Source organism: Trachypithecus francoisi, unplaced genomic scaffold (assembly GCF_009764315.1).
Source record: "Trachypithecus francoisi isolate TF-2019V2 unplaced genomic scaffold, Tfra_2.0 Lachesis_group16, whole genome shotgun sequence".
NCBI lineage: Eukaryota > Metazoa > Chordata > Mammalia > Primates > Cercopithecidae > Trachypithecus > Trachypithecus francoisi.
Genome location: NW_022681461.1, coordinates 95,219,010 through 95,243,153, shown reverse-complemented (window position 1 = coordinate 95,243,153; position 24,144 = coordinate 95,219,010). Strand labels below are relative to the sequence as shown.

The 24,144-nt window shown below is 56.7% G+C and overlaps 1 protein-coding gene and 1 pseudogene across 1 annotated transcript; one reads left to right on the top strand and one right to left on the bottom strand.

The window, feature by feature from the left end:
- The first annotated feature begins 1,692 nt into the window (after nt 1-1,692).
- On the top strand, nt 1,693-23,113 carry NELFB (negative elongation factor complex member B). The gene is made up of 13 exons (XM_033238404.1): nt 1,693-2,075; nt 2,338-2,501; nt 2,765-2,864; nt 3,268-3,498; nt 12,346-12,531; nt 13,394-13,506; nt 14,832-14,934; nt 15,537-15,632; nt 16,052-16,194; nt 16,344-16,450; nt 21,631-21,772; nt 22,055-22,163; nt 22,336-23,113. Exons 1-13 carry the CDS (start codon nt 1,974-1,976, stop codon nt 22,480-22,482), a joined length of 1,743 nt encoding a protein of 580 aa, XP_033094295.1. The 5' UTR covers nt 1,693-1,973; the 3' UTR covers nt 22,483-23,113.
- LOC117099093 lies at nt 4,572-4,903 on the bottom strand (annotated as a pseudogene).
- Nucleotides 23,114-24,144: the final 1,031 nt, after the last annotated feature.

Sequence of the window (24,144 nt, the reverse complement as noted above, 5' to 3'; positions counted from 1 at the left end):
CTCTTCTCTAGGGCGGCAGCCTGCGACTCACCCTGAGCTCCAGCCTGGAGCGAGATGGGAGGTGGGCTCTGTGGGACACCCCCACCCAGTCGTGCCACTTAGGGGCCTGGTCCAGTTGCTGTCCACCTGAGGGTCAGCCGCTTGCCAAGCCAGGGAACTTGGAAGGAGGCGCCAAATGCCCTGAGCCGCCACCTCCAGGTGGGGTCGGCCTGGCCAGGCCTCAGGAAGGGCCCAGGGACCCCGCTTACCAGGGCCTAGCCCCACTTCCCCTAGGCCTTGAGCTGAAGACACAGCTGGGCTTAGTCACCTATGCCCTGCAAACTCTGGCCCAGGGCCCTGCAGACTCCTGTGGCACCGCCAGCAGACTCCCAGGGCCTTCACCTGCTGGGTCCCTGCACTGCCCCTGCCTGCAGCTTCGCCTGGCTGGGGCCTCCCTTGTCACCACTGGCCTGCCCTCCTACCCAGCGTCGGGCCCCAAGGCTGCCACTTGCAGGAGGCTTACCTGCAGTGCCGTCACCTGTATCTCCCCAAGTCCTTCCCAGACCCAGGACCCAGACCAGGCCCAGAGCTCAACCCCTTCAAAAAGGCTCTGGGCAGCTGCTACTGTGGCCTCAGCACCATCCCCTTTCGCAGAGAGGAATCCAAGGTCCTAGGACTGTGTGTGTGCTGTGCCCCTTGCCCTCCTCTGCCACCGAACCAGCTGGGGGTTGGATCAAGGCACCGGTACCTTCACCCTTGGGGTGACCAACTTGGCCAGCAGCAAGAGAGCTGTGGTAGCCCTGGCCTTGGGAGCTTGGCCCGGCTTGTGGGAACAGGAGCTCTGCTCATGGCTGCACCACCAGGCACCCCTGGTGAGACACAAAGCTAGGAGTGGGAGCGGCAGGAAGGATGCAACGATCTCCTCTAGCTGGGCTGAGGAGGGAGGGCTTCCTGGAGGAGGTGGAGGAAGGAGCCTTTAAGGAAGAGCAAGAGTTTGTTGGGCAGCGGAAAAGAAATTTCTAGAGGAAAAACTCGGCAGGGAAGACCGAAAAGAGAGAGGGTGTGTGTCGGGTGCTTGGCGCGGCACTGCCTGCGGGAGGGCGGCGGGCTGGAGAGGCGGGGAGGCCCGGGAAGCCCACCCGCCTGGGATGAGAAGGGACACTGTGGAACCTGGACACTCCCTCACGGCTCCGCGGAGCTCGGTGGGCGCCACAGCCTCCCGGTGCCGGGGAGGGCGGCCGTCGCTCGCGCTCCCGCTGCGGGCCCGGTCTCCGCCAGGCCCCGGCCCCCTGAAGGCGCTCAGACCTCAGTCTTGGCGACAGCGCTAGAGTGGGCTTCGTGCCCGTTTCACGCGGAGGAAGCCACGCTCAGGAGGGAGGGAGTCTGCGCCCGTGTCCTGCACCTGCAGAGCGGAGGGGCGGGGGGCTCAACCCCCAGCAAAGCGTCCCTGCGGCGCGTGGCTGCCGCGAGATCAACAAGAGCGTTTTCCATGCTTATGTACACGAAATTCACTCGGCTGAGATGACGTCAGTTGGCGGAGCACACCGACCCTGCGTCCGCCCCCCACGCTCCCACCCGCCCTCTTCTGCCAGAAACCCCGGGACCGGGCGGGACCGGGCGGGACCGGGCGGGACCGGGCGGGACCGGGCGGGACCGGGCGGGACGGGCGGGCGCATGCGTACTGGGCTGGCTGGGCGGGCTCTCTCGCGCCGGGAGAGGGCGCTGCTCCCAGGAACCTGCGCGCGGCTCCAGCGGCGTTTCCAGGGGGCCGGTTGGCGGGCGGACCCGGGCGGTGCGGGGCGGAAGTGGGCGGCTGCGGGACGCGCGCGGAGCCGCGCGGCGGGCGGGACCTCGACGAGCTGGAGGGCGCCGGGGAGCGGGGCTCGGGCGGCCCCCGAGGCCCGGCAGAGCGGGCTTCTGGGGTGTCTGCGGCGGCGACTGGGGAGCGGGCTGGGGATGGGGCGCCTAGCCGGGCGGCGGCCGGGGCCTCGGCCATGTTCGCGGGGCTGCAGGACCTGGGCGTGGCCAACGGCGAGGACCTGAAGGAGACCCTGACCAACTGCACGGAGCCGCTCAAGGCCATCGAGCAGTTCCAGGTGGGGCAGCTCCCGGGGCGGGGGGAGCCCGGTACGAGGGCAGGGCTGCCTGCGCGGGAGTCGGGCCTGGCGGAGGCGCCGGAAGTTTTCCGGCTTTCTGTTGGTGTCTGAGTCTTGTTTTGGGGGTGGAGTCCAGAGCCAGCACCCCTTTGCTGGACGGCTGGGAACACCTGGGTTCGTACCTCCCTGGGTTCGAGCTCTTAGAACCTTGGGGTGCCCGGGCGCACTGGGCTGCGGCTGAGATTTCTCTTGACTTCCTCAGACAGAGAATGGCGTGCTGCTGCCGTCTCTTCAGTCGGCCCTCCCCTTCTTGGACCTGCACGGGACGCCGCGGCTGGAGTTCCACCAGTCGGTGTTCGATGAGCTGCGGGACAAGCTGCTGGAGCGAGTGTCAGCCATCGCTTCGGAGGGGAAGGCTGAGGAAAGGTGGGTCAGCGGGAGGGGTGGGCAGGTGAGATGTGCAGCTGTTCTCGCAGCCTTGGATCGACTCAGGGGCATTTATGTGGAGCCTTTTGGCTCCACATCCTTGCTCCCAGAGGTGGCCTGGGTCTGTGTCTGAGTGTGGAGCCTTGCCCCATGTGTCCTGTGCGTGGAGGCTTGTGCTGGTAGCTGTTACCTGTGTGGGGACAAGCAGGTAGCTGCTCTGATCTGGCGCATCGCTGCACCATCAATCCTGTGAGTTGTTCCAGGTACAAGAAGCTGGAAGACCTTCTAGAGAAGAGCTTTTCTCTGGTCAAGATGCCGTCCCTGCAGCCCGTGGTGATGTGCGTCATGAAGCACCTGCCCAAGGTAGGGCCCTAACTCTAACCCTGAGGTGGTGGCGTGGACCGTCTGCCCACCCCTCATGCCCTTAGTCGGTGGAAGTTTTGGTGGCCACCTAGCTCCGGGAGCTTCCCACGCCACCTGCCGGAGTGCTGTCCATGGTGAGCTCTGGCTGGCTTCTCCCACATGAGCCACGTGGAGACTGAACCTTAGCAGAGGAGTTGGGGAGTGGGGCCCCTCCTGGGAAAGAGCTGTTGGTATTTAGCATGTCTGCCTGAACCTGCTGGGGCCAGGGAACCAGTCATAGGTGTCCTGTGGGGTGGGGCTTAGCTGCAGGTGGTCTGGAGGGGGGTGCTGAGGCCTCTTGGCTTGTCTTAAGGGAGATCCGGGATACAGGTGCCACTCACAGGCTGCCTGTGGTGTCATGTAGGTTCCTGAGAAAAAGCTGAAGCTAGTAATGGCTGACAAGGAGCTGTATCGAGCCTGCGCCGTGGAGGTGAAGCGGCAGATCTGGCAAGACAACCAGGCCCTCTTCGGGGACGAGGTTTCCCCGCTGCTGAAGCAGTACATCCTGGAGAAGGAGAGCGCGCTCTTCAGTACGGAGCTCTCTGTCCTACACAACTTCTTCAGCCCTTCCCCCAAGACTAGGCGCCAGGGCGAGGTGAGGGCACAGGCCGTGTGCAGGGTGGGGCACCTTTTGGGGGTGCCATGGCTAGCCCCCTTCAGCTGCCTGGGGATCAACACTCTGCTGCTCTGTGAATGGTTGGATGGTTCTGCTGCTTGGCTGGGTGGTAGGGGAGGGCTGGCTTGTACACGTGCTGGAAAGAAAGTTGGTTGTTTTTCTGTTTGTATTTTACTGTTTCTTAAAGTGATATATGGACAACATTAAAATCTACAGAAAGGTCCCTAATGAGAAGTTACAGCACCCCCTCCCCTACTTTTTTTTTTTTTTTTTTGAGACGGAGTCTCGCTTTGTCGCCCAGGCTGGAGTACGATGGCCTGATCTTGGCTCACTGCAAGCTCTGCCTCCCGGGTTCATGCTATTCTCCTGCCTCAGCCTCCCGAATAGCTGGGACTACAGGCTCCCGCCACCACGCTCGGCTAATTTTTTGTATTTTTATTGATGACGGGGTTTCACCGCGTTAGCCAGGATGGTCTCTATCTCCTGACCTCATGATCCGCCCGCCTCGGCCTCCCAAAGTGCTGGGATTACAGGCCTGAGCCACTGTGTACGGCACCTCCCCGCCCCCCGCCCACCTCTAAAAAGCAAGTTCTGTTTGGTCCTTCAACTTTTTTTTTCCATTTCATGAAAACACGTATTAGATGACAGCTGTACATGGCCTAAGCTGTGTGCGGGCTGGTAAAGGCTTGAGTGCCGGCTAGAACCAGGAAAACTGTTGGTCCCCTTTTCATGTTCACAGAACAGCTATTTCTCATAGTTGGGCCAGTCCTATGGCCTGCAAAGGAGGTAAACATTTTAAAGCAAGACTTAGCTGAACTGGAATGGAGCCAGAGATGAGGGCACCAAGCCAAACCTCCCAGGCAGTGATCTAACAGCTTGTTCTTGGTGTCCCAGCTCTTTTGCTCCGAACACAGATGGGGAATGTGAAGGCTCTCTTCTGGCTGGGATGAAGCATCTAGGTGATAAGAAATCCAGAGAGGGGCTGAGGAAGGGAGGCAAGAGTTGCTTTTTATTGACTTGGAAGTGGGCTCTTCACTGAAGCCCCTTTGGGTTTAAGAGCATTTTCCTGCTTCCTTGTTCTTCCTGCAACTTCTGCTGTCTGAGCTGCCATGCTTGTAATCCAGCGTCCATTTTCTGTGACAGCAGTGCAACTCGTCTTACAAACTTCTCCCTTTCAGCTTTTCTTCAAAGCTGGCCTTTCTCTGGGGGAGCAGGGCGGCCATCTACCTATGACCAGTCTGGGAGCTCTGTAAGGGGCCCGTAGCTGGAGGGGTTGGCCACCAGTCCCTGCTGTAGTCACCACTGGCTGGCCGCCCGCCCAAGCGGCTGCACCAAAGTGCAGCCTCCAGACACCTGTGAAAAGAACAGTTGCCAAAGCAGCCATGCTGAGCCAGAGTAGCCGGGGTAGCCCTCTTTTTTTCTTTTTCTTTTTTTTTTTTTTGAGACGTAGTCTTGCTCTGTTGCCCAGGCTGGAGTGCAAGTGCAATGGTGCGATCTTGGCTCATTGCAAGCTCCACCTCTCGGGTTCACTCCATTCTCCTAACTCAGCCTTCCAAGTAGCTGGGACTACAGGTGCCCACCACCAGACCTGGCTAATTTTTTGTATTTTTAGTAGAGACGGGGTTTCACCGTGTTAGCCAGGATGGTCTTGATCTCCTGACCTCATGATCCACCCGCCTTGGCCTCCCAAAGTGCTGGGATTACAGGCGTGAGCCACCGCGCCCGGCCTGGTCCTTCAACTTTTGGGTATTTAAATGATTTGTTAATATGGTTGCAGTTGAGTTGTTTTTCATTTTTCAGAGGATAGCAAACCCAGGGTTCTGTCTGTTAATAATATTGGCATTGTTCTAAACTGAAACTTGCTGACAATTTTCTTTGTTCTTTTTGAGACGAAGTCTCTCTCTGTCACCCAGGCTGGAGTGCGGTGGCGCGATCTCGGCTCACTGCAAGCTCCGCCTCCTGGGTTCACTCCATTCTCCTGCCTCAGCCTCCCGAGTAGCTGGGACTACAGGCGCCCGCCACCACGCCCGGCTAATTTTTTGTATTTTAGTAGAGATGGGGTTTCACCGTGTTAGCTAGGATGGTCTCGATCTCCTGACCTCGTGATCCGCCCACCTCGGCCTCCCAAAGTGCTGGGATTACAGGCTTGAGCCACCGCGCCCGGCCTTTTCCCTTTTCTTTCTTTCTTTTTTTTTTTGAGACAGGAGTTTCGCTCTTGTCACCCAGGCAGAAGTGCAATGGTATGATCTGGGCTCACTGCAGCCTCTGCCTCCTGGGTTTAAGCTTTTCTGCCTCAGCCACCCCAGTAGCTGGGATTATAGGCGTGTGCCATCATGCCCAGCCAATTTTGGTATTTTTAGTATCATCGTGTTTGCCAGGCTTGCCTTGAACTCCTGAGCTCACATGATCCGCCTGCCTTGGCCTCCCAAAGTGCTGGGATTGTAGGCATGAGCCACTCTGCCTGGTCCTTTTTTTTTTTTCTGGTTTTTTTTTTCAGATGGAGTCTTGCTCTGTCACCCAGGCTGGAGTGCAGTGCCTCGAACTCGGCTCACTGCAACCTCTGCCTCCTGAGTTCAAGCAATTCTCCTGCCTCAGCCTCTCGAGTAGCTGGGACTACAGGCCAGCCCCACCATGCCTGGCTGATTTTGTGTTTGTTTAGTATGGACAGGGTTTCATCTTGTTGACCAGGCTGAACCAAGAGGAACTCCTGACCTCAAGTGATCCGCCCACCTTGGCCTCCCAAAGTGCTGGGATTATAGGTGTGAGCCTGGCTGTAACCAACTTTAGCACCGTTGATAGAAAGATAAAGTGAACTATAAGTTAAGATTTTTCAGTATCCACATTAAGAAAAAAAAAGTGAGATCAATTTCATTGATGTTTTCTTTGGTCCAGTATATCCAAAGTATTATCTTTCAGCATGTAATTCATGTGAAGGATTGGGCTGGGTACCGTGGCTCACGCCTGTACTCCTAGTACTTTGGGAGGCTGAGGTGGGAGGATCGCTTGAGCTTAGTAGTTGAAGACCAAAGGAGACCTTGTCTCTATAAGAAAAAAAATTTAACTAAGCATGGTGGCACATACCTGTTGTACCAATTACTGAGGAGGCTGAAGCAGAAGAATCACTTGGCCCAGGAGATGGAACCTGCAGTGAGGTGTGATTGAGCCACTGCACTCCAACCTGGGCGGCAGAGTGAGAGACACTGTCTTTTTTTTTTTTTTTTTTTTTTTGAGACGGAGTCTCGCTCTGTCGCCCAGGCTGGAGTGCAGTGGCCGGATCTCAGCTCACTGCAAGCTCCGCCTCCCGGGTTTACGCCATTCTCTTGCCTCAGCCTCCCGAGTAGCTGGGACTACAAGCGCCCGCCACCTCGCCCGGCTAGTTTTTTATATTTTTTAGTAGAGACGGGGTTTCACCGGTTAGCCAGATGGTCTCGATCTCCTGACCTTGTGATCCGCCCGTCTCGGCCTCCCAAAGTGCTGGGATTACAGGCTTGAGCCACCGCGCCCGCCTTTTCCCTTTTCTTTCTTTCTTTTTTTTTTTGAGACAGGAGTTTCGCTCTTGTCACCCAGGCAGAAGTGCAATGGTATGATCTGGGCTCACTGCAGCCTCTGCCTCCTGGTTTAAGCTTTTCTGCCTCAGCCACCCCAGTAGCTGGGATTATAGGCGTGTGCCATCATGCCCAGCCAATTTTGGTATTTTTAGTATCATCGTGTTTGCCAGGCTTGCCTTGAACTCCTGAGCTCACATGATCCGCCTGCCTTGGCCTCCCAAAGTGCTGGGATTGTAGGCATGAGCCACTCTGCCTGGTCCTTTTTTTTTTTTCTGGTTTTTTTTTTTCAGATGGAGTCTTGCTCTGTCACCCAGGCTGGAGTGCAGTGCCTCGAACTCGGCTCACTGCAACCTCTGCCTCCTGAGTTCAAGCAATTCTCCTGCCTCAGCCTCTCGAGTAGCTGGGACTACAGGCCAGCCCCACCATGCCTGGCTGATTTTTGTGTTTGTTTAGTATGGACAGGGTTTCATCTTGTTGACCAGGCTGAACCAAGAGGAACTCCTGACCTCAAGTGATCCGCCCACCTTGGCCTCCCAAAGTGCTGGGATTATAGGTGTGAGCCTGGCTGTAACCAACTTTAGCACCGTTTGATAGAAAGATAAAGTGAACTATAAGTTAAGATTTTTCAGTATCCACATTAAGAAAAAAAAAGTGAGATCAATTTCATTGATGTTTTCTTTGGTCCAGTATATCCAAAGTATTATCTTTCAGCATGTAATTCATGTGAAGGATTGGGCTGGGTACCGTGGCTCACGCCTGTACTCCTAGTACTTTGGGAGGCTGAGGTGGGAGGATCGCTTGAGCTTAGTAGTTGAAGACCAAAGGGAGACCTTGTCTCTATAAGAAAAAAAATTTAACTAAGCATGGTGGCACATACCTGTTGTACCAATTACTGAGGAGGCTGAAGCAGAAGAATCACTTGGGCCCAGGAGATGGAACCTGCAGTGAGGTGTGATTGAGCCACTGCACTCCAACCTGGGCGGCAGAGTGAGAGACACTGTCTTTTTTTTTTTTTTTTTTTTTTGAGACGGAGTCTCGCTCTGTCGCCCAGGCTGGAGTGCAGTGGCCGGATCTCAGCTCACTGCAAGCTCCGCCTCCCGGGTTTACGCCATTCTCTTGCCTCAGCCTCCGAGTAGCTGGGACTACAAGCGCCCGCCACCTCGCCCGGCTAGTTTTTTATATTTTTTAGTAGAGACGGGGTTTCACCGGGTTAGCCAGGATGGTCTCGATCTCCTGACCTTGTGATCCGCCCGTCTCGGCCTCCCAAAGTGCTGGGATTACAGGCTTGAGCCACCGCGCCCGGCCTGAGACACTGTCTTAAAAGCAAAAGAAAAATATTGAGCTATAATGCTTTTTGTGGGAGGGTCACTGAGATTTGAAACCTAGTGAGGCTTTCACAGTTAGCGCCCTTCTGAACTACTGCACTTCAAGTGCTGAACAGTTCGTGTGGCTCTGGGCTCCCTTCAGGCCGTGGGTCCTGACCACGTGCATGGCTTGTTGGGGGTGGCTAGTGCCACCTTTGTTCTCCCTTCCCTGTTTGTTTATTCCCAGTCAGGTCCTCCATGGGCCTTTTTCTTGTTCCGTTGCTGTCAGACAGAGCCCTTGGACCCCTCTGCGAACTGTGGGGTGCCCTGCATTTCCCAGGCCTTTCTCCTACCCCATCTCTTCTGGTGACCTGGTGCTGCCTGTACCGATTTCTGTCTGTGAGGGAATTGCTTGGTCGGCTTAGTCCTAGGTTGATTCTTTTATTTTTATTTTATTTTGTTTCATTTTATTTTATTATTTTTATTCTTTAAATTTATTTTATTTTTATTTATCTATTTATTTATTTTTGAGACCGAGTCTCGCTCTGTTGCCCAGGCTGGAGTGCAGTGGCCCAATCTCGGCTCACTGCAAGCTCCGCCTCCCAGGTTCAGGCAGTTACTCTGCCTCAGCCTCCTGAGTAGCTGGGACTACAGGTGCCCACCAACACGCCCGGCTAATTTTTTGCAATTTTTTTTTAAGTAGAGGTTGGGGTTTCACCGTGTTAGCCAGGATGGTCTTGATCTCCTGACCTCGTGATCCGCCCGCCTCAGCCTCCCAGAATGCTGGGATTACAGGCATGAGCCACTGCGCCTGGCCTATTTTTTTTTTTTTTTTGTCTTTTATTTTATTTTTTCCTTTTTGTGGAGAACGGGGTCTTGCTGTATTACCCAGGCAGGTCTCGAACTCCTGGGCTCAAGCTATCCTCCCGCCTCTGCCTCCCTGAGAGCTGGGATTACAGGCGTGAGCCACCGCGCCCGGCCAACGCCTGGCCTATTTTTATTTTTTTTAATTTATTTTATTTTATTTTTAAAATTTTTTAATTTTTTGAGTTTATTTTTATTTAATTTAATTAATTAATTTATTTTTGAGACAGAGTCTCGCTCTGTCACCCAGGCTGGAGTGCAGTGGCTGGATCTCAGCTCACTGCAAGCTCTGCCTCCCGGGTTTACGCCATTCTCCCACCTCAGCCTCCCGAGTAGCTGGGACTACAGGCGCCCACCACCTCGCCTGGCTAGTTTTTTGTACTTTTTTTTTTTTTTTTTTTTTTTTTTTTTTTTTGAGACGGAGTCTCGCTCTGTCGCCGGCCTGGAGTGCAGTGGCCGGATCTCACTCACTGCAAGCTCGCCTCCCGGGTTTACCGCCATTCTCCTGCCTCAACCTCCCGAGTAGCTGGGACTACAGGCGCCCGCCACCTCGCCCGCTATTTTTTTTCTATTTTTAGTAGAGACGGGGTTTCACAGTGTTAGCCAGGATGGTCTCGATCTCCTGACCTCGTGATCCGCCCGTCTCGGCCTCCCAAGTGCTGGGATTACAGGCTTGAGCCACCCGCCCGGCCAGTTTTTTTGTACTTTTAGTAGAGACGGGGTTTCACCGTGTTAGCCAGGATGGTCTCGATCTCTTGACCTCATGATCTCCCCGTCTCGGCCTCCCAAAGTGCTGGGATTACAGGCTTGAGCAACTGCGCCTGGCCGAGTTTATTATTTTATTTTATTTTTATTTTATTTATTTTAATTTAATTTAACTTTATATTTTACTTTATTTTTTATTTATTTTTTAAAATTTTTTTTTGAGACGGAGTCTCGCTCTGTTGCCCAGGATGGATGCAGTGGCCAGATCTCAGCTCACTGCAAGCTCCGTCTCCCGGGTTTACGCCATTCTCCTGCCTCAGCCTCCCGAGTAGCCAGGACTACAGACGCCTGCCACCTCGCCCAGCTAGTTTTTTTGTATTTTTTAGTAGAGATGGGGTTTCACCATGTTAGCCAGGATGGTCTCGATCTCCTGACCTCGTGATCTGCCTGTCTCGGCCTCCCAAAGTGCTGGGATTACAGGCTTGAGCCACCGCGCCCGGCCTTTACTTTATTTTATTTTATTTTTTTGAGACGGAGTTGCTTGTTGCCCAGGCTGGAGTGCAGTGGTGTGATCTCCGCTGACTGCAATCTCATTCTCCCAGGTTCAAGTGATTCTCCTGCCTCAACCTCCTGAGTAGCTGGCATTATAGGTGCCCACCACCGCGCTTGACTAATTTTTTTTTTTTTGAGGCGGAGTCTCGCTCTGTCGCCGGGACTGGAGTGCAGTGGCCGGATCTCAGCTCACTGCAAGCTCCGCCTCCCGGGTTTACGCCATTCTCCTGCCTCAGCCTCCCGAGTAGCTGGGACTACAGGCGCCCGCCACCTCGCCCGGCTAATTTTTTTTGTATTTTTAGTAGAGACGGGGTTTCACCGTGTTAGCCAGGATGGTCTCGATCTCCTGACCTCGTGATCCGCCCGTCTCGGCCTCCCAAAGTGCTGGGATTACAGGCTTGAGCCACCGCGCCCGGCCGACTAATTTTTATATTTTTAGTAGAGATGGGGTTTCACCATGTTGGCCAGGCTGGTCTCGAATTCCTGGCCTCAGGTAATCCACCCACCTTGGCCTACCGATTTGCTGCAGTTACAGCCGTGAGCCACCGTGCCAAGCCCAATTCTCTTTTAAAAAGTTAAATTAGGCCGGGCGTGGTGGCTCAAGGCTGTAATCCCAGCACTTTGGGAGGCCGAGACGGGCGGATCACGAGGTCAGGAGATCAAGACCATCCTGGCTAACACAGTGAAACCCCGTCTCTACTAAAAAATACAAAAAACTAGCTGGGCGTGGTGGCGGGCGCCTGTAGTCCCAGCTACTCGGGAGGCTGAGGCAGGAGAAGGGCGTAAACCCAGGAGGCGGAGCTTGCAGTGAGCTGAGATCCAGCCACTGCACTCCAGCCTGGGTGAGAGCGAGACTCCGTCTCAAAAAAAAAAAAAAAAAAAAGTTAAATTAGACCGGCACAGTGGCTCACACCTGTAATACCAGCACTTTGGGAGGCCAAGGTGGGCAGATCACGAGGTCAGGAGTTCAAGACAAGCCTGACCAACATGGTAAAAACCCATCTCTACTAAAAATACAAAAATTAGCCAGACGTGGTGGTGTGCCCCTGTAATCCCAGCTACTCAGGAGTCTGAGGCAGGAGAATCACTTGAACCTGGGAGGCGGAGGTTGCAGTGAGCCAAGATTGCACCACTGTACTCCAGCCTAGGCGACAGAGTGAGACTCAGTCTCAAAAGAAGAAAAAAAAAGTTAAAAACTGGGTCAGGTGTGGTGGCTCACGCCTGTAATCCTAGCACTTTGGGAGGCCAAGGTGGGTGGATCACTTGAGCTCAGAAGACCAGCCCGGGCAACATGGGAAACCTTGTCTCTACTAAAATACAAAAAATTAGCTGGGCTTGGCGGCCTGTGCCTGTAATCCCAACTACAGGCTGAGACGGGAGAATAGCTTGAATCTGGGAGGCGGAGGTTGCAGCGAGCCGAGATCCTACCATTGCACTCCAGCCTGGGCGACAGCACAAGACTCTCTCTCAAAAGAAAAAAAAAAGGTTGGGCATGGTGGCATGCCATTGTAGTCCCAGCTACTCAGGAGGCTGGGGCAGGAGAATCACTCGCTCCCAGGAGGTCAAGGCTGCAGCCAGCCACAGTCTCAACAGTGCACTCCAGCCTGGGCAACAGAGCAAGGCCTTGTCTCAAAAAAAGTTGTAAAAAAGGTAAAATTAACAGAACCTGCTACCATCACACTGGGTGCCAATATTTCATAAGAGAGGAGGGAACATTTTCTGCCAAAAAGTAGGAAAGACAGATATCCGGATGTCCAGGGAGGGGCCGCACCACCCTGCGCGTGATGGCCACGTGTCTTCATTGTGGCGGAGCCCGGGAGGGTCCCGGGAGCTGATGGTGCTTCTCACTGCAGGTGGTGCAGCGGCTGACGCAGATGGTGGGGAAGAACGTGAAGCTGTACGACATGGTGCTGCAGTTTCTGCGTACGCTCTTCCTGCGCACGCGGAATGTGCACTACTGCACGCTGCGGGCTGAGCTGCTCATGTCCCTGCACGACCTGGACGTGGGTGAGATCTGCACAGTGGACCCGTGCCACAAGGTAGCACAGCCCTCCCTCCTTCCCCCACACCGGCCCTCTTGAAGGTAGCACTGCCCTCCCTCCTTCCCCCCACCCCCGGTCCTGGAGGTAGCACTGCCCTCTCTCCTTCCCCCCCGCCCTCCTGAAGGTAGCACTGCCCACTGCCCTCCCTCCTTCCTCCTGGCCCTCCTGGCTCCTCTCCTCCCTGTGGGTTTGGCTGGGCCGGTGACCACCTGGGCGCCCTCCTCTCCCAAGCCTGTTTCCTGGGCTGTGATCTTTCTGTCCTGCTGTGTGTTGGCATCTTGGCTCCTCTCCAGACCCTGATGGGGGAAGGAGGCTAGTCCCCCGCATCTGAGCCAGAGACCTGGCCGTTCCCTGGGACTCTCTTGCCCCGTCCAGCCCTTTGTCTGTTCCCAAGGCCTGTAGGACCTACAGGCTGGACCTTGACCATTGCCCCAGCTTCCTCCCATCTTTCCAAACCTGGCCTGTGGGACTACTTGTTGGCCAGGTACCGAGTGCTCCAGGAATGGGGTTTCCCTTCATATGGACCCTCCAGCCTCGGGACCATCTTCCCGGGACTTGAGTCACCCTCCGAGGCTTCCATTGCTTGGAGTGCTGCAGTGGCCACCCCCACACTCAGGGTGCCATGAGGGAGTCCCCTTTTAGAAAGAAACATCATCACTGTCTCCACTGCTGTCCTGACCCTGCTGCTTCGGCCTAGAGGTGTGGGGAACTCTGCACCGTCAGGAGACTGGTGCCCGGTGCCTTCCCTCACAGCAGCTGTGACTGAGCGAGAGGCCGGGGCCTGCGGCTGTGTTTGGGGCCGGATCTCTGGTCATCCTGGGAGGCTTGGTCTGCTCCCGACCGTGCTTCCTCCTTGCAGTTCACCTGGTGCCTGGACGCCTGCATCCGAGAGCGGTTCGTGGACAGCAAGAGGGCGCGGGAGCTGCAGGGGTTTCTCGATGGAGTCAAGAAGGGCCAGGAGCAGGTGCTGGGGTGAGGGTCGGCTCCATGAAGCCTCTGTCCCCCAGGGCCCTGTGCGCAGCTGGTCTGTGCTCGCTGTGTTTTGTCGTGGGTAGCAGGTGTTTATTCCCTGAGGTTGCTTTTCCTTTTGTTTTTTTTGAGATAGAGTCTCATTCTATAGCCCAGGATGGAGTGCAATGGTGCGATCTCTGCTCACTGCAACCTCCGCCTCCCAGGCTCAAGCCATTCTCCTGCCTCAGCCTCCCAAGTAGCTGGTATTAGAGGCACGTGCCACTGCGCCCAGCTAATTTTTGTATTTTTTAGTAGAGACAGGGTTTCACCATGTTGGCCAGGCTGGTCTCGAACCCCTGACCTCAGGTGATCCGCCTCAGCTTTCCAAAGTGCTGGGATTACAGGCCTGAGCCCCCGCACCCAGCCTCCTGGATGTTTCAGTAGAGCTATGTTGTGCACTGCTGGCCCACAGCTGAGGGACACGGTTGTTGGGATGTGTCTGGGTAGCAAAGTCTCCCTCCTCAACTCTGCATTCTGTAGCCAGGCCCAGGGGCTGGGGGCTCTGGTGTCTGCGGTGGCATGGAGCCAGCCTCTGAGCTTAGGGGTATCTGTTGGCATTTGCTTTCCAGCATTCTCTGGCTGGTGTATAGACACAGTGCTGCCTGGCCGCACCTTTGCCACTTTTTTTCTTCTTTTTGAGACAGGGTCTCTGTCACCCAGGCTTCAGTGCCGCGGTACAGTCTCCCTCATCTCCTGGGCATTGATCCTGCTGCCTCAGCCTCCCAGAGTGCTGGGATGACAGGCATGAGCCACCACACTCAGGCTTTATTTTGTTTGTCTTTTTAACTCTTTAATTTGGAAGATCGAACATGTTAAGGACAAATTGCAAACCTTAAGCTTTTTTTTTTTTTTTTCTTGAGACGGAGTCTCGCTCTGTCATCCAGGCTGGAGAGCAGTAGCGCGATCTTGGCTCACTGCAAGCTCTACCTCCCGAGTTCACGCCATTCTCATGCCTCATCTTCCCGAGTAGCGGGGACTACAGGTGCCCGCCACCACACCCAGCTAATTTTTTGTGTTTTTAGTAGAGATGGGGTTTCACCGTGTTAGCCAGGATGGTTTTTGATCTCCTGACCTCGTGATCCACCCGCCTCGGCCTCCCAAAGTGCTGGGATTACAGGCGTGAGGCACCACGCCCGGCCAACTTTAAGCCTTTTTTAAGAAACCCAGCATGTGATGGGCGCTCGTTGCCAGTCCTGAACCCAGCCTAGGCCACCCCTCCTGAGGAGTGTGCCACTGAAGGGAGGGGCTACAGGCGTTTCATTAACGCCAAGGCGGCCTCCTTCCAGGGACCTGTCCATGATCCTGTGTGACCCCTTCGCCATCAACACGCTGGCGCTGAGCACAGTCAGGCACCTGCAGGAACTAGTCGGCCAGGAGACACTGCCCAGGGTGAGTGTGGGCTTGGTCAGCAGCTGTCAGGGCCACGTGACCACCCTGCTGGCTGCTCTGGGTGGTCGGGGTGTGGAGGCAGCTGTCGGGTCCCTGTGGCCGCCCTGCCGGCTCTGGTGGTCGGGGTGTGGAGGCAGCTGTGGGGGCCCTGTGGCCGCCCTGCCGGCTCTGGTGGTCGGGGTGTGGAGGCAGCTGTCGGGGCCCTGTGGCCGCCCTGCCGGCTCTGGTGGTCGGGGTGTGGAGGCAGCTGTCGGGGCCCTGTGGCCGCCCTGCCGGCTCTGGTGTCGGGGTGTGGAGGCAGCTGTCGGGGCCCTGTGGCCGCCCTGCCGGCTCTGGTGGTCGGGGTGTGGAGGCAGCTGTCGGGGCCCTGTGGCCGCCCTGCCGGCTCTGGTGGTCGGGGTGTGGACGGCAGTGGCCAGGTAGAGGCGCGTGCTTCCCTGCTGTGAGACTGGGTTTCACCCCGTGTGTGGGGCTGGTGATTGCAGTCGTGTGGTCCTGGCCATGGGCACCAGAGACCCTGCTGGGTAACGAGTAGGGTCAGAGGAGCTCCATGGCCAGGACACGGCTACCTGGGACTGGCACTGAGCCCGTCCTCCCTACAGGACAGCCCCGACCTGCTGCTGCTGCTCCGGCTGCTGGCACTGGGCCAGGGAGCCTGGGACATGATTGACAGCCAGGTCTTCAAGGAGCCCAAGATGGTAACAAGCCTCCTGTGGGGGCTGCCAATTTCTCCCGAGGAGCTGTGGGCTGGAAGTGGGGTGGAGCGGGAGGCACTAGCAAAGTGATTGTGGAGGCCCCTTTGGTCCCAAAGCTTCCTTCCTGGAGGTGCCCACCTTCCGTTTGGGAAAATGCCCACCGGGGGGTTCTGGGGTGTCTCCGTGGACCATGGCTGGCCACAGGTGGTGGCTACTCCATGTGGATCCAGGCCCAGAAGGGGGTTTGAGGAGATGACCTGGGTGGGGGACTCGGGAGGTGGGAAGAGGGACCTGGGGACCGGGAGAGGAGGGTGGGGTTGGTGAGGTGTCTGGGGGAGTAGGAGGGCTGGGGCAGGGAGTGTGTCAACGTCGGGGTGGGGTGGGGAGGGGCGGGGCCCGCTCATGGCCTCCCCTCCTCGTAGGAGGTAGAGCTCATCACCAGGTTTCTCCCGATGCTCATGTCCTTCCTGGTGGATGACTACACTTTCAATGTGGATCAGAAACTTCCGGCCGAGGAGAAAGCCCCAGTCTCATATCCAAACACACTTCCCGAAAGCTTCACTAAGTACGGGCTGCAGGGCCGTGGTGCAGGGGTGGCTGTGGCGCAGGGGTGGCCGTGGTGCAGGGGTGGCACTGTTGCCGGGGGGGCTGCTGCAGGGCTGGGCGGGGGTCGGTGTGGGGGCTCAGGCGGGGCTGATGGTGCCCGGGGCACAGGTTTTTGCAGGAGCAGCGCATGGCCTGCGAGGTGGGGCTGTACTACGTCCTGCATATCACCAAGCAGAGGAACAAGAATGCACTCCTCCGCCTGCTGCCGGGGCTGGGTGAGTCCTGACGGGCGGTGGCTGGCAGTGCCTTCCCTGCAGCAGCTGCCGCGTGCGATCCCGCCCAGGGTGCAGGCCCCAGGGCCCCCAGGAGCTCTCATCTCCCCAGCCCACTTCCAACTTTGCTAGCTTTTTTTTTTTTTTTTTTTTTTTTTTTTGAGGCGGAGTCTCGCTCTGTCGCCCGGACTGGAGTGCAGTGGCCGGATCTCAGCTCACTGCAAGCTCCGTCTCCAGGTTTACGCCATTCTCCTGCCTCAGCCTCCCGTGCTGGGACTACAGGCGCCCGCCACCTCGCCCGGCTAGTTTTTTTGTATTTTTAGTAGAGACGGGGTCCACTGTGTTAGCCAGGATGGTCTCGATCTCCTGACCTCGTGATCCGCCCATCTCGGCCTCCCAAAGTGCTGGGATTACAGCTTGAGCCCCGCGCCCGGCCCCAACTTTGCTAGCTTTGTTTTCACTTTTTTTTTTTTTTTTTTTTGAGACGAAGTCTCGCTCTGTCGCCCAGGCTGGAGTGCAATGGCGCGACCTCAGCTCACTGCAGCCTCTGCCTCCCAGGTTCAAGTGATTTCTCGTGCCTCAGCCTCCTGAGTAGCTGGGATTACAGGCACCCGCCACCACGCCAGGCTAATTTTTGTATTTTTAGTAGAGATGGGGTTTCTCCATGTTGGTTCGGCTGGTCTCAAACTCCTGACTTCATGATCTGCCCGCCTCGGCCTCCAAAAGTGCTAGGATTACAGGCCTGAGCCACCGTTCACAGCCTCGTTTTCACTTTTACGTTTTTGTTTGTAGTTCATTTTACTAGGAAAGGGAGACGGAGTTCAGCTTTGTGCTTTCCCACAAAAAGGTGACGCAAGAGCTGCCCTTATTTCATCCTAACTGGCCAGGGGCCTGGGACCCCTCAGTTGCTCAGAGGATGGAGCAAAGGGGAGGGAGAGAGATCCTCTGCCCCAGTCCCCCACCCAGGTGGTGGTGACAGGCCCACTTCCTCCTGGGAGCCTCCATGGGGGAGGGGTTGTTGCAAGCCAGGAAGAAGAAGAAGGGTCCAAATGGGTGCCTTCAAGAGTAGAACTGCAGGTCCCGTGGGAGATGGGGCCTCTTTAGCCTTGCGGTACCCACTGTGACAGAGACCCTGGGCTCTTCCCTGCTGACTCAGGCCTTGTCTGGGGTTTGCTGTCTTAGTCCACGTTATGCTGCTCTAACAGAGACTGAAGACTGAGCAATGTAGAAAGGGAAGGGGTGCCCGGGCGTGGTGGCTCAGGCCTGTAATCCTAGCGCTTTGGGAGGCTGAGGCGGGCGGATCACAAGGTCAGGAATTTGAGACCAGTCTGGCCAACATGGTGAAACCCTGTCTCTACTAAAAAAAATACAAAAATTGGTCAGGCACGGTGGTGGGCGCCTGTAATCCCAGGTACTTGGGAGGCTGAGGCAGGATTATCTCTTGAACCTGGGAGGTGGAGGTTGCAGTGAGCGGAGATTGCATCACTGCACTCCAGCCTGGATGACAGAGCGAGACTCCGTCCCAAAAAAAAAAAAAAAGAGCAGCAGTTCTGCGGGGGCTGGAATGGGAAGTCCAAGGTCCAAGGGGCCTGCATCTGGCTGGGGCTTTTTGCTGTGTCATCCCATGGTGGAAGGCAGAGGGCAAGAGAGCACGGGCAGGGGAGACAGACGGACACAGACAGAGATGAGAGCCAGACATACAGACTGAGATGAGAGACAGAGAGACAGACATGAGAGACACAGATGAGAGACAGAGATGAGAGAGACAGAGACAGGAGAGGCGTAGAAACAGACAGATGAGAGACAGAGCTAGAGATGAGACACAGATGGAGACAGAGAAGGGGGCCAGACTTCCCCTTTTATCAGGAGCCCACTCCTGTGCTAACAGCGTGAATGCTTTGGCGAGGATGGAACCCTCACAACCTCAGCAGTGTTGCGTTGGGGATCAGGTTTCTGGCGGTGAACTTGGGGACACGTCCACACCACGGCACGTGCCTGGTGTGTTTCTCGGTGGCTGATGTGTTTCTCGGTGGCTGGTGTGTCCGAGGACAGTGCGTGCATGCATTTTCCAGCTTTCTTTGCGGAGGAAGTTACCTGTGGGTATTAACCTGTCCCCAGCCACCCTCTCACTGAGCTTGGGTCGCCTGGGCGTGGGTTTCCTGTTGCTGCTGGAACGAATGACCACAGACAGTGGCATCAGACGGCGCAGGCAGACATGACCTCCTGGGCTCATGCGGGTGCCAGCACTGCTGCTCCTTCTGGAGGCTCAGGGAGGCTCTTGAGGACACTGGGACATTGCACTGCCGGCCGCTGGCCACCAGGCAGAACCGGTTTGTTTATTTTTTGAGACTTCCGGGAACATAGTTATAAATAACTTTGATTTGCCTTGGCCTGTCCACTGCAGTACAGTCACGTGTCACATAACATTCTGTCCACCGTGGACCACATAACGGCCACACGGTCACATGAGCTGACAATACTGTATTTTTACTCCACTTTCTCTGTTTAGATACACAATTACTTACCATTGTGTCCCAGCAGCCTCCGGTACTCCGTACAGCCACATGCTGTGCAGGTGTATAGCTCAGGGGCACGAGGCCATGGCCCAGCCCAGTGTGCAGTGGGCGGCACCTTCTGGATTTGTGTCAGTCCCTGTGGAGTTTGCACAGTGACAGACTCACCCGGGAGGCCGTGGGTGCGTTTCTGTTTCTTTCTCTCATTTGATTGTGGCTAGAAACAGGGAACCAGGAGTGCGGCTTCTCCTCGGAGTACGTGGCTGCCCCACAGGCTGGGATATGCATTTTCTTTTTTTCTTTTTTTTTTTGAGATGGAGTCTCGCTCTGTCGCCCAGGCTGGAGTGCAGTGGCCGGATCTCAGCTCACTGCAAGCTCCGCCTCCCGGGTTCACACCATTCTCCTGCCTCAGCCTCCCGAGTAGCTGGGACTACAGGCGCCCGCCACCTCGCCCGGCTAGTTTTTTTGTATTTTTTAGTAGAAACGGGGTTTCACCGTGTTGGCCAGGATGGTCTCGATCTCCTGACCTCGTGATCCGCCTGTCTCGGCTTCCCAATGGGATATGCATTTTCAGTAACGTTTGGGGAGAGCAAGCTTATTCTTAGGTTTTTAGTGGGTTCTAGTAAGAATAGATGTTGATTTTTGGAATTCTCCCGTTTATTTTTTAACCTTTTTGTAGTGGGAATTTGTGAAAGAATATAAAGTCAAGAGCACGGTACGGTGAGGACCCAGCACCATCTCCAGCCTCCCCGGGGTCCGCGTGGGGTCCGCGTGTGGCCGCCTGTCCCTCAGGGCAATGTCTGGGTGTAAATCTGACACATCACAGAAAGCAGGCTGCAGACGTAGGCATCTCTACAAAAGAAGGATGCCTTTACAGGAGAATCGCTTGAACCTGGGAGGCAGAGGTTGCCGTGAGCTGAGATCACTGCCCTCCAGCCTGGGTGACACAGCCAGACTCCATCTCAAAAAAAAAAGAGGGGGCCTGGGCACGGTGGCTCACACCTGTGATCCCAGCACTTTGGGAGGCCGAGGCGGGTGGATCACCGAGGTCAAGAGTTCCAGACCAGCCTGGCCAACGTCGTGAAATTCCATCTCTGTTAAAAATACAGAAATTAGCCGGGTGTGTGACGCATGCCTGTAGTCCCAGCTGCTCGGGAGGCTGAGGCAGGAGAATCGCTTGAATCCAGGAGGCAGAGGTTGCAGTGAGCCGAGATTGCACCACTGCACTCCAGCCTGGGCAACAGAGTGAGACTCCATCTCAAAAAAAAAAAAAAAAAGACTGCCTTTAAATGCCTGTAAAAAACTGGCCAGGCTCGGTGGCTCACCTTGTAATCCCAGTACTTTGGGAGGCTGAGGTGGGCTGATCATCTGAGGTCAGGAGTTCGAGACTAGCATGGCCAACGTGGCGAAATCCCATCTCTACTAAAAATAGAAAAATTAACCGGGCGTGGTGGCGCATGCCTGTAATCCCAGCTGAGGGAGGCTGAGGCAGGAGAATCGCTTGAACCTGGAAGGTGGAGGCTGCAGTGAGCTCAGATCGTGCCACTGCACTCCAGCTTGGGTGACAGCAAGACTCCGTCTCAAAAAAATTAAAAACAGTGACCACGGGCCACTGTCACATCTGAGCCGGGTTCACTGCTGCTCCTCTGCTGACTGCCTGGCAGTGGCCGCGCTTCTCCAGGTGTCTCCTGTCTGCTGTGCAGACGGCCCCATCAGGGTTGGGATACGCCTGCCGTCCCCTCTCCTGTCTCACAGTCTTGGGTTCCCTGGAGTTGCAGGAATCAGGGCATTTGCCCAGTGGGGCCTTGCTGCTGGATCCCCTGGTCGGGACTGTGTGCCTGCCACGTATCCCGTGGCCACGTGGCCGGCCAAGGCCCTGGGAGATGTGGCAGGCAGGCACCTTGGGGGTCTGGGTCTCCTGGAAATGTTTCTGTCACTCCGTGAGCACAGGTGGCGCCAGCTGGGTCTGTCCTCGGAAAGGCGCCATCCGGGGTACTAGGCAGGCCACCTTTGTCCTGTCTGCACATGTCACCTCCGTGTGGCCTGGCCACAGCTCCTGGCATCATTCCATGGGCATCAGTCCGCAGGCGGCCACCCTCCCTCCCTGCAAGGGCCCTGTGTGGGGTGCTGCACTTGTCCTTGGCAGATGTCTGCTGTGGGCCGTGGCATCTGTGCTGCAGTCATATGTGAGGCATCTGTGGGCACGCTTGCTGTCTTTGTTGTGTTTTGGTGTCTGGCTTCAAAAAAGAATGTGAAAGTGCTTTGTTCTCTTTCCTGTGGCACAGTGTAGTTGGTAGTCTGGGAGAACTCGATGGAGTTGGCGCTGGACCCTTTATTTGTTAGGCTTGTTTCTCCTGGGTTCGGCTACTGGGCAAGGCCTTTCAGGACTGGAGGAGCACCTTGTTTTTCTGTCTCCTCCTCCCTCCACCCCTCCTCCTGTCCCCAGGCTGCAGCTCTGCTTCCCTGCATAGGGTCCCACCCTACCCGCCCGCCCCGTCCACCTCCCACCTGCCTCTTCACCTGCTGAGACCCTGTGCTTCTCACCTCAGAACATCCAAGAACCCCCATGTGAGCACCCCCAGAAGTAGGTTCTGAGGTCTCTGAGGACAAAAGTGCACTCTGGGGTGGGCAGGGTGGGTGGCACTGGGCTGATGGCTGCTGTGTCTGCAGTGGAGACCTTTGGCGACTTGGCTTTTGGCGACATCTTCCTCCACCTGCTCACGGGCAGCCTTGCCCTGCTGGCCGACGAATTTGCCCTTGAGGACTTCTGCAGCAGCCTCTTCGATGGCTTCTTCCTCACTGCCTCTCCGAGGTAGGCCTGCTGGGCACCATCTGGCCCACTCTGTCCTCAGCTCTTGTCCATCGCAGCCTGAGAGGTGGCTGCTGTTCCCCACCTGGGGCAGAGGGTCTGCAGGTGGGTGTGTTGGGCACCAGGGCCCGCATGTGGCCCTGCAGGGTGCCTGGGCACAGCTGGGGAGGGTCCCAGAGACTGGCCACGTCCTGTCTCCAGGGGCCTTGGCGACCTGCATCCGGGCTTGGCCTGGGCAGACAGCAGGGTCTGCCTTCCGCCCCAGCCCTGCACGGCCTTTTCCAGGAAGGAGAACGTCCACCGGCACGCGCTGCGGCTTCTCATTCACCTGCACCCCAGGGTGGCCCCGTCTAAGCTGGAGGCCTTGCAGAAGGCCCTGGAGCCCACAGGCCAGGTGGGTGCCCGGGGGGGCTGCTGTGTGAAGGTGCCTGTTCCCTGCCAGCCCCGTGTGTGCGTGCCAAGCTGCCCTTGCAGTGTCTGTGTGGTCGGTGGGCACCCACCCCTGCACCCCCTGCGCCTGCCCGTGCGCCTCGCCTGCCCCATGGTTCCCGCTGTGGTTCCCTCAGAGTGGAGAGGCAGTGAAGGAGCTTTACTCCCAGCTCGGCGAGAAGCTGGAACAACTGGACCACCGGAAGCCCAGCCCAGCGCAGGCTGCGGAGACGCCGGCCCTGGAGCTGCCGCTCCCCAGCGTGCCCGCCCCTGCCCCGCTCTGAGGGTCCTCCAGGCCTGCTCGGGTTCCGGGGCCCTGCTGAGTCGTGGCCCCGCTCAGCCAGAAGAGGCTCCCGGACCTGGCTATACAGGGCGGTCCCTCCTCCTGGGGCTGTGGCTGGGCCTGTCCTGTGGTCATGGCCCCTGCTTCCTGGTCCTTGGAGCAGGGTCCCAGACCTTGTCCGCCATCCACGCAGTGGCTCCGAGGGCACAGCCCCTCCTTGTACTTTCACAGCCACAGAAAGTGTGCTCATTTTCCGTTTTCCTGGGTTAGGAAAACAGCACCTGTTTTCCAAGGGGAGGGCGGGGCCTCTTCATTGGCTCAGCCTGGCAAAAGTGAGGCACAGTGCTTACTGCCTTGGGCTTGTGGAGGTGGACCTGTGACCCCGTGGAGGCCGTGGGGGCAGCAGCCTGGCCTCTGCCATGGTGGGTGTCCTGGGGCCTGTGTGGAGGGAGCCACCTCACCCTGCAGCCCCGGTCACAGGTGTGGCCACAACAAGCCCCAATGCACCTGTGGTCTTGTCTCACCCTTGGAGCCAGCACTCCTCGCCCAGCAGCGCCGCCTTCAGCGGCCGTGACGAGGCCAGCTGGACACGTGAGATTTTCTCTTATGTAAATAAAAGGCGTTTTGGTAAATGTGGAGGCTGGAGTGTCTCTGTGCCTGCCCTGGGGTTGGATGCAGCTCAGATGGACACGGGCATTCGTGCTGTAGAGCCAGTACCTGGGGCTTTATGGACCACAGCCTCTCTGGACTGCTCAGCCCTGTCTGTGACCAGCAGCTGGGGATGATATAATAATTTTTGGGGTTGGTTGATATAATTTCTGGGGGAGGATATAATAATTTCTAGAGGAGGTTGGTATAATTTCTGGGGGAGGTTGGCAGAAAGCCCTCACCCTTGGGGTTCAGTACCTGAGACACAGGTCAGCTGCTTTGTTTTTGTCCTGCGATTCCAGGGGGCACCTCTCACCTCCCCGTGCGCACCAGGAGGCCCAGGACATGCCATGGTCGCAGTCACAGAGCTGGGGCCATTCCCAGCAGATGAGACCTCAAAGCAAGGCAACAGTTCATAGCCTGCAGGGGCGCTGGCCTGGCTACCACGTGTCACTGTCCTTGGCTTGCGGCATGTAGGGGTAGTGACCCGACTGCCAGGTGTCACTGTCCTCAGCTTGCAGCACACAGGGGCACTGGCCCAGCTGCCAGTTGTCACTGTCCTCAGAGACGCCTGTTGGCGAGCTCTCCTCCCTGGAGCACAAGGCCACTGTTGAGCAAGTTGGGACCTGTTGGGCGAGACAAGCCCACGGTGCTGGGACCTCGTGGGTATGGGAGGCTCTGAGCTGCTATCTTCGGGGACAGAGCCGAGGTGCTGGGCTTTGTCCAGCAAATCCCAAAGTGCTGGGATTACAGGTGTGAGCCACCGCACCTGGCCTGTTTTTTTTTTTTTTTTTTTTTTTTAAGATAGGAGAAATGGAGGTTTCTGGGCTGATGGGAATGACCCGGTGGGGTGAGGGGTGGAGGACCGACCAGGGGCTGGGCTGTCACTGAATGAGCGGGTGGCCGGGTCTCAGCACAGCAGGGGTGTCCTCAGGAGGGCTGGTGGGCGCAGACGCTGAGGGGCGCTGAGAAGACACTGGGAGCCCCTGCTGCTGATCTTGTTTTCACAGGTGTT

Excerpts from the sequence above, each read along its gene's own strand:
- NELFB (XM_033238404.1), top strand. The coding sequence starts at position 1,974 with ATGTTCGCGGGGCTGCAGGACCTGGGCGTGGCCAACGGCGAGGACCTG. Across the intron at positions 16,451-21,630 it reads CCGCCTGCTGCCGGGGCTGG|TGGAGACCTTTGGCGACTTG; the intron begins GTGAGTCCTGAC and ends CTGTGTCTGCAG. Across the intron at positions 21,773-22,054 it reads TTCCTCACTGCCTCTCCGAG|GAAGGAGAACGTCCACCGGC; the intron begins GTAGGCCTGCTG and ends GGCCTTTTCCAG.